At 43.4% G+C, this 17,164-nt stretch overlaps 2 protein-coding genes across 3 annotated transcripts in view; one reads left to right on the forward strand and one right to left on the reverse strand.

Annotated features, from left to right (window-relative positions):
- LOC143377199 (putative inorganic phosphate cotransporter) overlaps positions 1-17,164 on the forward strand; it is a 163,058-nt gene that overhangs the window by 109,910 nt on the left and 35,984 nt on the right. Inside the window, exon 5 of one of the 2 annotated variants that reach the window (XM_076828244.1) lies at positions 9,812-9,961. The exons of the other annotated variant lie outside the window; for it this stretch is intronic. Within the exon in view, the coding sequence (XP_076684359.1) occupies positions 9,812-9,961 (150 nt within the window). The remainder of the gene's footprint in view (positions 1-9,811; positions 9,962-17,164) is intronic. 2 annotated transcript variants of the gene reach the window in all.
- On the reverse strand, positions 14,714-15,292 carry LOC143377240 (uncharacterized). Its single transcript, XM_076828309.1, has 2 exons — positions 15,072-15,292; positions 14,714-15,005 (listed from the first exon to the last, which is right to left on the reverse strand). The coding sequence occupies exons 1-2, from the start codon at positions 15,123-15,125 to the stop codon at positions 14,718-14,720; spliced, it is 342 nt and encodes a 113-aa protein (XP_076684424.1). The 5' UTR covers positions 15,126-15,292; the 3' UTR covers positions 14,714-14,717.

Here is a 17,164-nt window from a genome sequence, read left to right on the forward strand (position 1 = left end):
ATTAAATGACAAAAATGTGACACATCTCATCTCCGCTTGCGCTCCGCTCTCTAAACATAACACAGTTCGACAGCCATCTGGACTTGTAACATACAATAGCCGTTTCTTATAGGTTTTCGTGTGCTGAAATTGAATCCGGAAACCGTTCGTCGCAATCACCCTCAGTTTTTGAGAAATTCGATTTTGAAAAAAAAAACTGCAAAATTCAACTTTGAACAACTGTTGTGTTGAAACAATAATAGTTATTTGGTTGCTTGTTCCATCGAATTATTCTATGATCTCTCCCGAATACAACGATATAAATTATTAGTGCATTACGAACATTTAAATATGTTTAAACATCGATCAAAGGGAGAAGGACACCCGAAATACACCAATTTTCGCAGATACCTTTCTATATATTTCAAAAACTGAGGGTTTCGGAGAAAATCTGACTACTCCATGCGATACAGCAGACATTTTTCCTTCGGAAACCATCAACAGAAGTGGTGAGTCACGTTTTATTTTCAATACAGAAGGTACTCACGCGCGTTAAGCGATTGTATTAGGCTGAGCGGCAGTGGATCGCGCTCCGTCGCACAGTGGTTCCAAAGTAACTTTTTTTGGACAAAATTTCGTATCTCCATCAATTCTTAATCGATTTTTGTCTTTTTTTGCTTGATTTGTCGGGGATTAAATTTGGTATAATATCATATAGTAGTTTTCCAAATTTTTCTTTAGGGATTAAAAAAAGCAAAGAAATTCTGAACTCTTGGTTCCGAAACAACAAGTTTATTAACCTGTTTTTTCCATATACCTATCATTAAATGAAGATAAAATAAAAAATAAAAATAGATTAAACAATTCAAATTTAAACAATAAAACTAATGTTAGCCTTCTTCCATGTAGTCTACATCTTCTGTGTCTTTTTCATAATTGGACAAAAGATATTTTGCGTCTTTTTCAAGTTCGACAGATGGAGTTGGCCATTGTGATCTCAAATTCGAAATTAAAAGATGCGATGTTATTAACAAATTATGCATCACATCCTCATTTGTCGAACTTCTGTCCGCGCCGCACATTTTGCCAAACTCTTTCGATTCTGTATTGAAAACAAAAGGTGTTTTACCACTTCTGTTGGTGGTTTCCGAAGGAAAAATGTCTGCTGCATCGCATGTAGTAGTCAGATTTTCTCAAAATCCTTAGTTTTTGAAAAATATATACAGGGTGTCCCACTAAGGAGTGGACAGCGCGATATCTCTTAAAGTATTGTCGATAAAAATATAAAAAAAATATGGAATTGCATGGTTCGAGGGGGCCCATTTATTAGCGCGAACGATTTTTGTTTTCGATTATTATTTTAAAAGATACGATGGTCAAGTTCGGTTTTTCAAATGGAACTATTTTTTTTGAAGACCTGAGTTGATAGTGCGTTCCAAGACAAATTCAATAAGCTTTAATGTATACACTTTATTTCCACTGGTTTTTAAGATATTGCGCTTGCAAAATTACTGATTTTCACTGGAAGAAAACCCTCTGGAATAGGAAGGACCGGGGTCGGTCTTACTGGCGCTACGGGTGGCATTGCCTGTTGAAATTGATACCTACCTGCCAAAGGTCTACGACAGGGTTCGCAGGCCCAAAAGCTGGACAATTCTTTTCCGTGAGAAATGCTACTTAGGTAGGTACATCTGCGGTATCGAGAAGCGCATCGTTACTTTTATTTCGCACTTGCTTCTACGCTCGGATGGCCGGTTCTTTTGGGAGGGATGCAAGTTGGATTGGTTAGGTTAGGAGGAGTGAAAGTTGCTAGACTAAATTTCAACCATAGGGAGCAGATTGTGTCAAAAGAAAAGAATTGTCCAGCCTTTGGGCCTGCCATTTCTGGCGTAGACCTTTGGCAGGTAAGTATCCATTTCAACAGGCAGTGCCACCCGTGGCGCCAGTAAGACCGCCCCCGGTTTTTGCCATTCCAGAGGGGTTTCTTGCAGTGAAAATCAGTAAATTTGCAAGCGCAATATCTTAAAAACCAGTGGAAATAAAGTGTATACATTAAAGCTTATTGAATTTGTCTTGGAACGCACTATCAACTCAGGTCTTCAAAAAAAATAGTTCCATTTGAAAAACCGAACTTGACCATCGTATCTTTTAAAATAATAATCGAAAACAAAATTCGTTCGCGCTAATAAATGGGCCCCCTCGAACCATGCAATTCCATATTTTTTTTATATTTTTATCGACAATACTTTAAGAGATATCGCGCTGTCCACTCCTTAGTGGGACACCCTGTAGAAAGATATCCGCAAAAATTTATGCATTTCGGGTGTCCTTTTCCCTTTGATCGTTATTTAAACATATTTAAATGTTCATAATGCACTAATAACTTATATCGTTGCATTCTAGTGGGGTCATAGAATAATTTGACGGAATAAGCAACCGAATAACTATTAGTGTTTCAACACAAAAGATGTTCAAAGTTGAAAATTTGCAGTTTTTTTCAAAATCGAATTTGTCTAAAACTGAGGGTGATGGCGACAAATACTTTGCGGATTCGTTTTCAGCGCACAAAAATCTATAAGAAACGGCTATTGAATGTCAGAGAACAGGGAAAAAGTAAAATTTTGTTGTACAGTGTTATTAGATGAAGATGAAGAAAAAATAGTAAAAGAAAGGCGAAGGCGAATATGCACCCTGCTTTAATTCAGAGAAAATTTTATTCGTTCAGGGAGCATTATTACCTTTGTTGAAAGTATCGAAGCAGGTAATTAATATTTGCACAATTTACTAGTAAGACAAGGAGGAAATTTAAACAATGTGACTTTCAAGGTACGAGAAATGTACAAAACCTGTTGATTCCGCGCTGAGCGGTGCAGGATTTTCGGCGTTGAGCGGCTCGGTGGAAAGGAGAGCAGAGGTGATGAAATCGATATAGGTGTGGGACAGAACTCTTTATTTCCCGTGATCCAACTCTAACCACGGGACGTCACAACACACTTACAACACACGTACACACGATTATTATAATAGAATGGCGCCTAGGCGCTTGGCGAAAGCGGTCGCGAAGAAAAATAACTGTTTGGATAGTGGCGCAATGGGTGCAAGCGGACACTCGTTGGACGGTGTTGTTCTAGGAACTAACGGGCGTCGGGCGAGCGCTCCGCGAATATCGTTAGCGGTGAAAACATGGTAAACGCGCCGCAGCTAACCCACCAGCTGGTGTGATGAGTAAATCGTGCGGCGCGCTGCCTGCGGCCGCAACACCTGTTTTAATTTGAAGTGGGGCCTGCTCCATAGCAGTTGTTAGAAGAATAGGCCTAGCAACGCCATCTCCCGGATGTACTTGCGTTACGGCATAATAACTCTCTGTGCGGCATGTTTGCTCATGTGGACCGTCAATCATCGACTCCCTCGAAATCTGCGCTGATTTCCTCGATCTCTTTTCGCTGAAATCGCCACCGCTTACAGATCTCGCTTAATCACTGTGCTCGTTTCGTTGTCTTGCTTAACCTGTGCTCGCGCTTTGCGCCTCGAGCTTAGCCTCTGTGGCTTGTACTTTGCTTAATACTCCTAGTAATTCTATTCACTGAGTGCCTTAACTGATTAAAGTAAGACGTTCGCGTTTAAAGCCGTAATTAAAGCTCCACGCGAATTCGTTTGTCCACGTTTTATTGTATTAAAGCTAAGTGTACATAGTATTATTAAAATTGGTGTAAGTCTTAAACTACGCGTCGCATTTCTCCACCGCGAACCTGACCATACCGAACCAGCTGGCGTGATCCGAGAGCTATTTTCTGCACAGCAGTTAAAAAGGACGTAAAAAATAAAAAATACTGAGCTTACGTAATCGTTCCTCCTGAGGGTTAGCGGGGATGTGCTGGAGGTGCCGCAGTAGTGCCGGCTCAGAACGGTAGTCCAAGGCCGTCGAGTAAATGACTGCGAGTTCGTGGGTATAACGGGCATTACTGGGCTGGATACCGCGTGTAGAAAGATCCCGGTCAGGTCCAGCTGGCTAAGAATGTAATAGTGGCTTAAGCTAATCGTTAAACTAACGCGTTGACTAGAAAGTCACCGATGGCGAATCGCGAACGGCGCGTCGCTGACCGGGAAGCCTGTAGTCCGGTCGCTCAGTGAGTAAAACCCGCTGAAGAAACGGAGGCTGTAGGATGTTCTCCGGGGTAGACAAAGCCTGTCCCTAAGATTGACGGTGGATGTCGACCTGCGTCCAGAGGTAGGCGAACTCGCTATCCCCTGGGAACCGTGAAGGTAATGGGAGTGAAAAATATACAAAGACGCACCTTGGATATACGAGAGCTCTTTGGGAGAGTGCTAGCCGTATGCCTGACGCTCGTGCGAAGACAAGCCAAATGACGCCACGGGCGCGTACAGGCACTACTACTGTGCTTTTGTAGACGCCACGTGAGACACAGTGAATCGTGAACATTTTTATAGTGTTTCATTCTATGAAGTGTAATTGAAGTTACAATATGAATAAGGAATCAGGTAAGACAAATACTTAATACTTTTGCATCAACAGAATTGTAGAAATGATATTTTTTGTATATACTACGCACTATATTGATGTATCGTCATGATATTAGAAATGTACTAATAATGGATATTTTATACATAGGCAGTGATGGCAGCATTGCTGGACCTAGCAGTGGAGCTTTTATAAGCTCAGATGTAGAGACCGATTCAAGTAAGATGCATCTTTAATTTATTAGTGTCTGAAATCATAGATTTAGAAACGGAACGTAGTTTCTTTGTTCAATGATTATTTTCGTGAAATTGTTTTTCTAATATTGTGTGAATAAAAATTAGTATTTAATGAATAGGCAGTGATAGCACCTTCATCGTTCCCGCTGTGAAGGAAGGAAGGAGACAAACATTTCGGCAATGTCGGCTGCAGGACCCAGCCTTTCAATCGTGGCTGCAACAAGTCCAGGAAGACCCGTACCTTGGAAAATGTACAATTTGTTACAAATATATTACAGCAAGGAAGTGTAATTTACAGCACCATGCAAACAGCGAAAAACATATCAACAACATGAAATATGGAAAAGTAACAAATACAGATGAAGAGACAAGGAGTTCTTAAAGACGAGGTAAAGAAAGTAGAAATAAGAGTATGCACTGATACAATAGAGCTTAATAGACCCTTTCAGTTATTCAACCATTTTGTTAGAATTCACAGGAGGCATTCAAAACCCCAAATGTACTCTGAATCCGAAGAAAACGAAAACTATAAGTATGTATGTAATAAATAAGTCCATTGTTACAAAAACTATAGAAAATGTACAGGGCAAATTTTTTTCGGTTTTGATCCACGAAACGACAGATGTATCCAATATGAAAATTCTTTGCTTTTTAATGCGTTACGTTCACAAAGAACAGTTATGTACAGATTGATTAGATTTAATTATGATTAAGGAAGCTACAGCAGAAAAGGTATATCAGTGTTATCGAGATTCTTTAAAGAAGTATAATTTGCCTATAAGTGACATGTTGGGGTGTGCATGGATACTGCAAATGTCATGGTGGGAGCACATAATTCATTGACTTTTCGTTTAGTAGCAGATAATGGCGAAGTTTGTGCTTTACCTTGCATTTGGCTGCGCGCCACGCGTGCGAATGCTTGCCACATCATGTTGAGAAGTTTCTGCATTCTCTTTATTCGTACTTCTCGCAAAGTCCTAGACGACTGTGTATGTTAGAAGCTACGCAACAGTTTATGACTGCTGCAAAGCGGCAGCCACCGGCACCTAGATGGCTAACACTATCTGAATGTATAAAAATAGTGTTAAATTAGTGAACAGTTTTATTTAGTGTGTTAGTGGAGGCATCAACAGAAGAAGATTCTGATGTCGTAAACAGAATATTTTCAAGTTTGAATTGTCTTTTCACCAAGGCGTATTTGCAATTTATGGATTATTTATTACAAATATTTACTAAACTGTACAAATTATTTCAAAGCTCGAAAGTGTTACTTCACCGCCTGCTCCCTAAATGTTACAGATTGTTAAAATCATTGGGATGCAATTTCGTACAATCTAAAAATTTGAAGCAACCAAATATACACAAAATTGACGTCAATAATGAAGATAATTTACTACCACTAACAACAATTTTTACTGGGGCAGGATGTATGAATGCACTGAGTCAAATAGCAAATGGTAATTTGAATTTGGTAGTGAACGAAGAAATGTTACAATTTTATAGAAACATACAGAAATGATACAAATCGGGCTTCAAAAATATTGTGGATAGAGTACCAGTAAAAGACTTTCAATGTTATCATTTTTAAATTCCTTGGGACCAGAATTTTGTAAATAAAATAAAATAAACAAGAAACGAATATTCAGGATGTAATGATTTTTGTAAAAATAAAAACATAAGATTAATGTTAAAAAAGTTCATTTTTTATTATAAAAGTTGACAAGCAATATTAAAGAATTAATATTATCTTTCTTTAGTAAAATGAAATATTTGTTGTTATATTGATGTTCTCGATATATCGATACCTCTTCTATGATATATATCGTATATCGATATGTATGCCTCGATATATCGATATTTTGAAATATTTTTACATCCTTAGTGACGCCGCGGCCAACCAGCGTCGATATCATATTTCCCGGCGATGCTGGTTGGCCGCAGTGTTGGTTCGTCTCCCATCGTGGCGTCTCACGCACACATTACCACCGCTCCCTGCAGGTGTTTCCCCCCTCCATCAATGTAGTTTAAGTCCGTCGATCCCTGCGGTCGTGGTACAGTATTTCCTCGTTAGCGGCTCGCTGGTCGGGACCGGCGTTGAGTCGGTATCGTGAACAGAGCCCTAATTCCGAGTGTTCGTTTCTCGCTTCTTTCTGGCCGGAGGGGGGAGCGAGATGGAACACTGCGTGCGCGGCGAGCGTGCGCGATGGTCGCAAGCGCTTACCGTGGGCACGAAAACCGCTTCGCAAAATCTTGACGTAGGCCCGTCACAAATCTTTTTTGCGCCCTAGGCGAACTTGTCAAATTGCGCCCCTTATTATAATACATTTATTTGAGTTTATTGATGACCTTAGTCTGAATTTTTATTAGTAGTTTAAAACATTTGCAGTATAATTTGTAATATTTTATTTTAAAGTATATTTTCAACAATACCAACAATGAAAATACCAGCAATGAAAGTCGACAAGAGGTGCAAAATGGTATTTTCATTGCTGGTATTGTTGAAATATACTTTAAAATAAAATATTACAAATTGCACTGCAACTGTTTTAAACTACAAATAAAAATTCAGAGTAAGGTCATCAATAAACTCAAATAAATGTATTATAATAAAGGGCGCAATTTGACAAGTTCGCCTAGGGCACAAAAAAGACTTGAGCCGGGCCTGCGACAAGATTTTGCGAAGCTGTTTCGTGCCCACGATACGCGTTTGCGACCATCGTGTCCGCAAAGGACAGAGTGTCAGACGTCCGAAAGACGGAGCGAGGCAAAACATGAACGCATCGTCTGTCTCGTACCGTCCTCGCTCGCTTTCAGTGCCTCTCGCTCGCTCTCGTTCCATCTCGCTCTCGCTTTCGCCGGACAAGAGTGAGACAAAGTGGTGGGGATAGCGAAAAGTCGGTATCGTGTACACAAAATCGAGGCGCTAACGAGGAAATACTGTAGTCTCCCGCTTGGGCCCGCCGCGCTGGCCTATATGCGGTGCTACGCTACCTTTGCCAACGCGAGCGCCGCTCGGCGCGTGGCCACCTCGCGGCCGCGCTTGGTAGCGGCGGGTCGCGTCGGGCGCGAGTGGCGGGGGAAAGATCGGCGTCCCACCGATATAACTCGTTACACCTGTTCTATTTAATACTTTTGCAATTTCATCCCATACTTCTATCTTGTCAGTATTATCACGGCCAACGGCGGTGGCCACGATGGAAACACCGGTTCTCGTTCGATCTCCGAAGTTAAGCATCGTGGAGCGCGGACCGGGGAAATATGGGTGACCGTTTTTCTTCTGGTGGCGTCGCTTGCTGCTGGCAACCTTACGGGTAGGTTTCCCCGGTTGCGAACGTATATAATTCGTGACTGTTACGGCCTGCCTAATAGCAAAAATTCCTTACGGTGATCCCATCGAGTCAAGACGTGATCTTTCTTTCAGACCTCACTCTGCTTTTTGTCCACCCTGTGGCCTGCACGGTGGTTTCCTAGAAAGAGATTAAATGCTCACTCCATTTTGCTTGGTTTCAATGCTACTATACAGGAAACTCTGAGACGCAGCGCGTCAGTTGGACCTTGAATAAACCGACACTATGTGTCAGTATTTTCGTTATAAGTAGAACACCCTATGGACAAATTTAATTAATATTTCATCCATAATTACGAAAATGTACACGTATATTTATTTATACAACACTCAAGCTCAACCACGCTTCAAGATTGTCTCGATAGAATGACCGCACTCTATTGAGTGTAGCGTGATCCGTCTCCTCTGTAGCGTCTCCTCTGATGTGAATGCTTTTATTTAAATCAGTGCAATCAATTTTTCAGTGAGCGTGATTGTCTCTTCAGCATCATGTCCCGTGAGCCCTACTGGAATTTATCCTTTAAAGTGATTTTAGATGTAGAAAATTTGACTTAAATAGTTAAGGATAATGAATAAACTTCTTAATCAAGTTAATAAAATATTCAAGATTTTCACTTACATTTAATTCCGTTTTTTTTGCAGTCAAGACTTCTAATATCTTTTTAGTGAAATTTTGATTCCATTCGTTGTAGCACAATTGATCCAATATTTGAATGCGTTTATCTGTTTCTTACATATTCTAATTAAGACATTTCTCAGAGCCATCCAATTACCGTTTCAACTCTTGGCAACTCGTTATCGTATCCAGGATTTAGTACGTGATACTTGCACTGCCAGGCTTTTCCATATGAACAGATTTCCCTCTCGTATTTTTAGATTCCATTTAAGTGGCGCAAATACAAAATACTGTACACATTAATGATTGCAATCTAATACTAATCCGGTAGTGTAAATCTTAGGGATAATGTATAGGAAGAGTTATAAGAACCAGAATAATTCCTATAATGTTACAATTAACACATCATTTTTATTATACGTTTTTGTGAACACAGTCACATACAGTAAACTAATAATTTGCTTTGATACGTATCACATTGATTTTCTGGCAAACATCATACCGAAACGAATTTGTTTTAAATTACTTATTTATCTGATGCCGGCTAACGTAGACCAATCTTTTGCACATTTCATTATATCCTCGTATATTCTCAGAGGAAATCGTGGCCTTAGCAACAAACTGTATTAAAAGAGATATATCATGATAAATTCACTACGGCAAGACAGTATTCATTTTAATCCCATATTGATCCCTCCTGATCGTTTCGTTATTATATATTTTTGTGAGAGGATGACTTTTAAAACTGTGTCGAAACTTGTTAAAAAACAAGAATTGCAAAAGAAGATGCATACTCTTATATTTGGAACATGTTATTTGTGATTCCACTTCAAAAGTTGAACTCAAACGTTAAGTCCGCATGATGAAACAATTTTTACAGTCACTTATTGTTAGAGAACAGCGCAAAAAACTACTGAAATTTCAAAGTTTACATAATCATTGAAAGAAAAATATTGCTGTTAGTAACCTCTGAGATCTTTTTGCATTGCCTCAAAAAATTTGTTGTATAATATTTTAAAAATAAATTTAAATAAAATCCTTCATATATGCAGTCGTTCCACAATTAAAATGTAAAATAGTCGTTTGCAGTATTCGTTAAGCACCAATCTACAAATTTATAATACACTTACGTACTATTCTGTCATCCTTTACAGGCAAGGAAAACACCATGGAAAGCAATTTTCACTTCGGTTCCGATGTGGGCTCTCATAATTGTTCATTGTGGGCAAAATTGGGGATACTGGACTCTCATCACCGAAATGCCAACTTACATGTCCGCCGTCTTACGTTATGATATCCAGCAGGTAATTAAATAATAATTGTGTTTCTATACAATTACTCAAAATTAAGTGAAATGTGATTCTATGTTTCATAACAAAACGTAAAGTTTGTTAAATGTATTAAATTTTGAACATCAGTGCCAATAAGATAATTACAAAGCTCTTTAAATTGCATCTTCAGAATAGTGTACTGAATAATTTAAGTACATATTTAATAATGTTTTAAATAATATTAAATGTAAAATAAATAATCATGTGGCATTATGTAATCTTATATGTTGTACAATATAAGAAGTATTATGTCTCGGCCGACTCGAGTGTAGATCGAGTTCACCGGCGCAAACAAACGTTAGTGGTTCTGATTGGTGTAAATTCTGATTGGTGCGCATATAAGACTGAAAATGAGGGCTCCATATCAATATTACACAGTACGATATGACACTTGCAATTCAGCGCACATCAAAATAGGACACAGAATATAGTGCACATACAATTTAGAACACATGCAGTTTAACGCAAATTTTTTTAGTGCACATCAGGATAGCGCACAGCAAGGTTTCACACACAAGATAATAAACACAAGATAGTGCACATGCAATTTAGAACATGCAGTTTAACGCACGTTTTTTTAGTGCACATCAGGATAGCGCACAGCAAAATTTTACGCACAAGATAGTAATGTACTTGCCGATGAAATGGGCCCTCGCTCTTCTCGTCGCCGTCGACTGTTTGGCAGCTGATGGTATTAGTATTGGTTGGGGTTAAATTAGGGCGTGGAGGGGGGGGGGGAGCCTGCTCGCGGGCGCGTAAAGCATAGTAGCGAACCGATGAGTTTGAGGATGTACGAAATGAGACTGCGGTTACGAGTATCGCGTGATGAGGTCAGTATCGCTATTGTTGTCAAGGTCATCATTCTGAACATTTCCCTTTAAACTTTTTAAGGGGCGGCTTTGGTTTGCGAGATATTCGCAAAAAACTTTAATTAACACTAGAATTACCTAGTTTAACACATACTCACATCGGTTCGCTACCATGCTTTACGCGCCTGCGAGCGAGCGCGCGCCCCCCGCCCCATCTAGCCCCAAACCAATACTAATACCGTTGGCTGTTTTTCATATGTTTTTGACAACATATGTCAAGGTCATTGAAATCGGTGAGGAAGTAACTTTCAATATATTGTTGCGCCGGGGCGTTTTCACCACAGGCCACCCCGACGCAAAGGAGTAGAATAATAGACACGGACGCACACACGACTGAACTATATTGTTACACAGACCAATAGTTTACAAAGGTGCGACCCGTACGTCCGAACGCAATGGCGTTCGGTACAAGATCTCCTTCTCTTCGGCCTCTCGATCGTCCTGTTGAAGGGAGCCGACCTTCTTCTATCTTCAGCTGCGAGCACCAGCAGGCTATGCACGGGCCTATACCCGGTGCTCGCAACAATATTATGCCGATTTTTTTTTAATATCGCCGAAACCAAGGCCGACTGCCAAAAAGTTTAAAGGGAAATGTTGTTTAGAATGACGACCTTGACAACATATGTGAAGGTTATCGAAATCGGCGATGGTCCAGTTCATCGGCAAGTATACCGTGCTACTGGTATACACTAAATAAAATGTGTATTAAACTGCATGTGTTCTAAATTGTATGTGCACTATATTCTGTGTCTTATTTTGATGTGCGCTTTTTGATTTTATTTTGGCAAAGATAGAAAACTATCTTGTTTGGAATTGGCCCAAACAGCCACAGGCCAAGCCGGCGCGGATGCGCTGCCTATTTCGCGCGCGGTTTGAAAACTGTTGACGCGACTAACTCGCGGTATGCACGATCGCTGTGATGAGATCGGTCGGGTTATCTGTTGACGCGCACTTCACCTAATTAGTAAATTGTCTCGCTACATCACACGGACGGCTTTGTATCGCCTACGCGGTCCTAGTCCGTCTCAGGACAAACAGCTGTTAGGTAGGGTGCTGACGTCACAGAATACGGCGAAACGACACGATCTATCGCCGTGATCGCTCTCTTCCTCTGCGAACCGTCGATAAGAGTACTCCTTTATCTCGTGTGCTTGCGCTGTTCTGGTACGGTCCAGAGTATTCTAATCCGAACTGCCCGGTTCGGCCGCTAACTCTCACGTGCTTTCGTGTTATAGTAAAATAAGCTCAGTGTTATTTCTGTGTTAGTTTAATTGGACAAATTTGTAATATATTTGTACACACGTCTTGTAAATACAAAGTGACCGTGACCTTAGTTCAAACTTAACCCAACGATTATTCTTAACGACTAATTTACACGCTAACTTAATCCTAAAACCGTAACTAATCCGCGAGCGGTCGGAGCTCTAGCACTCGTGCTCGTACATTTTGGTCCTTCGAGCCGGAGTCCGGAGTAATCGCGAGAACTTTCTATTGACCGGTTCTGGAATCTTCTACCGCGAACACGTGGTGACCGCGCTTCGCTTTCGACCTTCGCGATGACCGACAAGATCAACGCTCAGATCGACATGTTTCATCGCTTATCCCGCGTCTACGACAACCTGAAAAAGAAAGGCATAGCTAAAATCACTAGCGCTATGATACAATCGCGCTTGAACATGCTCGAAAATCACTGGTCTCAGTTCACGACTCAGCACGCGGCGCTGATGGAGTCGCGAACCGCCGAGCAAGGAAAGCACGATTACTTTACGATGGACTGCTTTAGTATAGCCGAAGAGTCCTTCATAGATCAGCAGGCTCAACTCCTTGACCTGCGAGAGGAGATCGCCGGGACACAAACCCAGGCTGCGAACGCGACGCTGCCGTCGGGACAGGCAGAGGGCGGCGAGTTCCGGCAACGTGCTCTGTTGCCACGCATTAACCTACCGATCTTTGACGGACGATATAGCGCATGGGCTCCCTTCTACGATCTATTCGTATCGCTCGTGATTCAGGATACGTCGCTAAAAAATATCGACCGCTTCCACTATCTACGTGGCTGCCTGAAAGGCGAGGCGGTCGAGTTAATACGAAATATTAAGACTACTGAATCTAATTTCAAAAGTGCCTAGACGGCGCTTCAGGAGCGCTTCCAAAACAAACGCCGCTTGGTACGCGCGCAGCTAGTGAGCCTCAATGACCTTCAGCCCGTCAAGAAGGAGTCGTCCGTGGAGCTGAAAGGACTGTACTATGCTACGTGGGACGTCGTCGACGCAGTCGCCGACACGGGTCGACCAGGCCCGACGGATTGGATCGTTCATTTAACGTTGGAGCGGCTAGATCTCCAATCGCGCCGTAAATGGGAAACCGCGCTCGGGTCCACCACGGAGCCACCTACCTTGGAAGAGCTGAAGAAGTTTATCGACTCACGCATCCACAGCGTGGAGGCGTTGAAAGATCGACGGGGCGAGCGACGGGGAGAGGATACGAACGACAAGCGAGCGGGCACCAAATCCGCTCAGGTGCATCAGATCGCCACTGGGCGGGAATCAACCAAGGCGTGTGGACTGTGCAAGGGTTCGCACTATCTATTCTTCTGCCCTCGCTACCAGGACGCACTGCGCCCCGTGATACTGGGAACGTCCCGGGTGCGCGCATATACTCCAGCTGGACAATACGCCGTCGTCCGAGCCCTGATCGACCCCGGTAGCGAAGTAATACTCATCTCTGATCAACTCGTCAAGCAGCTGGGACTCAACCGACAACGGGCACGAATCCCGTTGGCCTTCGCGGGCGGCGCGCGCTCGCAGCTTGGTGTGGACCGATGTGACGCCGGATCAGGACCAGAGGCGTGGCGTGAGTGTTCCTGTATTTGCCTTGGTCAACTTGTCCAGCTATAAGCCTCATACACTTCCCGACTTGGACCGCTGGGGTCATATGCATGGCCTGCAATGGGCCGATCCGCTTCAGGCCAATCAGGATCCCGTGGAACTGCTACTTGGAGCGGACGTCTACAACGAGATCCTGCTGGACGGCGTTCGCAAGGGACTTCCGGATTCTTTGGATGGATCGTCACTTGAGGGGTCAAGGCAGCTCACGGCCCTCATCCAGAGCAAATGAGCCCTACAGTACAGTTTTTTCAGCTCATGCGGACTTAACAAACAAGTTGGAAAAATTCTGGGAACAGGAGGAGGTCCAAGTGAAACCTACCTTGACACGCGACGAGCAGGCCTGCGAGGAGCATTTCCTCGCCACTCATCGACGTACGTCCGAAGGCCGGTTCGTCGTCTGAGTGCCCTTCATGAGTCGGCCGGAACTGGGCATCTCAAAACTTGCAGCTCTGCGTACCCTGGCCGAAGCCGACGATGCAGCGTCGATTTCAAAATGACGCTGAGTTCTTCAAGGTCTACATGGACGACGTCCTGTCTGGGGCCCCAACGGTCGAAGAGGCCCGCAGTCTTCAAGTGGAACTGGCTCATCTCTGCAAGGCGAGTGGCTTTCGACTTCAGAAATGGGCATCAAATTCACAGAACTTCTTGCGAACTATTGCTATCGACGACCTGGGGTCCTCACGCCAATGGGACACGGACACCACGCACAGCGTGCTAGGCATCCAGTGGCTCCCAGAGGACGACCGGTTCCAGATTTGCTGTCTTCAGGGCTGTTCTTCGGCGAGGAACACGAAGCGCATCGTGCTCAGTCAAGCGGCCTAGATCTTCAACCCTCTGGGTTGGCTCGCGCCTGTCACAGTATGAGCGAAGAGTTTTATCCAGTCATTCTGCCTACTTAAGACGGACTGGGACTAACCTCTTTCATCAAAGGAGGAAAGCTTGTGGCGTGAGTTCATCGGCGCCCTACCTGCTCTACGCGACGTGCAGATTTCTCATTGGTTGGGCCTGACTTCGACCCAGCAAACCATTGAGGTCCACGGCTTCTCGGATGCTTCCGAACGAGCTTTCTCGGCCGTGGTCTACCTGCGGGTCAGCGGCGACAACGGCCAGAGGCAGATCAGCCTCATCATTGCGAAGACGAAGGTAGCCCCGCTCAAGCGAGTGTCGCTTCCGAGACTTGAACTGTGCGGTGCTCACCTGCTCACCCGGCTGACCGCACGAACACTGGAGGCACTGGGGCTGACGGTCGATGCAGTGCACCTGTGGACGGATTCACTGGTGACACTGGGCTGGATTCAATCGCACTCAAGCAGATGGCAGGCTTACGTGGCTAATAGGGTGGCAGACATCCAACGCACGCTGCCAAACGCCCGATGACATCACGTGAGAAGCCAGGACAATCCGGCGGATTGTGCCTCCCGGAGATTGTCACCAACGGAGCTGCCCAACCATCCGCTGTGGTGGACTGAACCGACGTGGCTCGCTGTCACGGATCACTGGACCGGTGAGACGATCCCGACACCCGACCAGGACATGGAGGAGCAACGACAAGCTCTACACATTCAGGCAGTGCCGGAAACCGCGGTAAGCATGTACCTGGCCAGATTCTTTAACCTTCGACGTCTCCATAGGGTAACTGCCTGGTGCTGTCGATGGCTGCGCAAGCATCAAGGCACACCGAAGCCCTACCTAGCCGGCCACGAGCTCCAGGAAACGCAACACCGACTGGTGAGACTGGTGTCTTCTGATCTTTTCTATGTTTCTATTTCTGTATGTACCAAAGGGTTTTTTCCCGTATATAAATAAATAAATAAATATTGCAAATATATTAATAATAACACCTCTGTGAACATGTATCCCTCTGCTCAACTATCCCACCTTTACCATACGGACTGACCCAACGTTGATAACTTTAAACATTAATAATTTGAGCAGTGGGACGAGGGGGGAAATGATCGTTACGTGATTATTTAGAGGAGAGTGTACTGAAACTATTGCAATTGGTCCGAAAGTGAAACTTTTTGGCGTTTGGAAGATATTCCTAATCAAATTTGAAAAATGTCACTATTTTCGTTACTGCATATAAAAATATTTTTTAATGGATTGTTTATATTAGTTACTAATAAAAGAAGATATTTATCACAAAAGCCTGATCTTTAATTTAAACAAACCGATTTGTTGCTACTTTCCTTTATTATTCGAATTATCCTTATAACTTGGAAACGTATAGCTTCCCAAACATTTTGCTCAAACCACTGTAAGGGGCATTAAATATTGTACCGAAACAAACATAAGTAAATTTTATATCACAAAAGAAGTTAAAAAAAAAAATAAATAAATGCAAAAATACTAAATTATACATCATTAGAAAGGAATAATTTTTTCCTATTTTTTGGCGTAAATTTCATTCCGATATCTTAAGAAAAAGACCCAAAAGGCGGCAAATTTTAAATCCGGCCCACTGTGTTAGAGCTGATCAAGTACCCGGAAAAAGCAAGCCGAGCCTGGCTCGGCTTGAAAAACCGAGCCGAGCCGGGTACCCGAAAGAACCGAGCGGCTCGGACAGAACCAAGTACTTGAATATTTTTCAAGCGGCCCGAAAGAAACCGGGCGGATTGGATGGAACCGAGCGGATTGAATGTTTCCAAGCGGCCCAAAAGAAACCGGGCGGATTGGATGGAACCGAGCGGATTGAATTTTTCCAAGCGGCCCGAAAGAAACCGGGCGGCTTAGAAAGTAAGCGGGCGGGCCCTAAGAAACCGGGTAGCTTGGAAAGAAACGAACGGTCCGAATGAAGGTCGAGCGGACCGCTCGTTTCTTTCCAAGCCACCCGGTTTCTTTGGGCCGCTTGGAAAAATTCAATCCTCTTCGTTCTATCCAATCCGCCCGGTTTCTTCCGGGCCGCTTGGAAAACATCAAGTACTTGGTTCTATCCGAGCCGCTCGGTTTCATCCAATCCGCCCGGTTCTTTCGGACCGCTTGAAAAACATTCAAGTACTTGGTTCTATCCTAGTCGCTCGGTTCTTTCGGGTACCTGGCTCGGCTTGGAAACCGAGTCCCGGATTGGTTCGGATTTCAAGCTACCCGAATATTCAAGTACTCGTACAGCTCTACACTGTGTGGCGTCATCATTCCTCGGAGTCAAGTGCCTTACGCACTGGGTGGCTTTTCCGATGGGACTGGCGCGGGGATGCGGGGCAGATTGGGGACCGTTGGGTCAGCGGTGCGAAAGGTTAGAGCTAGTGGAGACTTGGTGGAGAGCGCGTCGTCTTGGGCGTATTGCGGGAAGATTTATAAATTGACTACGCTTCGGTTCCACATTTACTTATATTCATATACAGATTGTCCCAGAATTGAGGGACATCCCGGAACATGCAATATCCTAATGCAAAAAGAAATCGAAAAGTCCTTAACCGTTT

This window comes from Andrena cerasifolii, chromosome 15 (genome assembly GCF_050908995.1).
Source record: "Andrena cerasifolii isolate SP2316 chromosome 15, iyAndCera1_principal, whole genome shotgun sequence".
NCBI classification, from domain to species: Eukaryota; Metazoa; Arthropoda; class Insecta; order Hymenoptera; family Andrenidae; genus Andrena; species Andrena cerasifolii.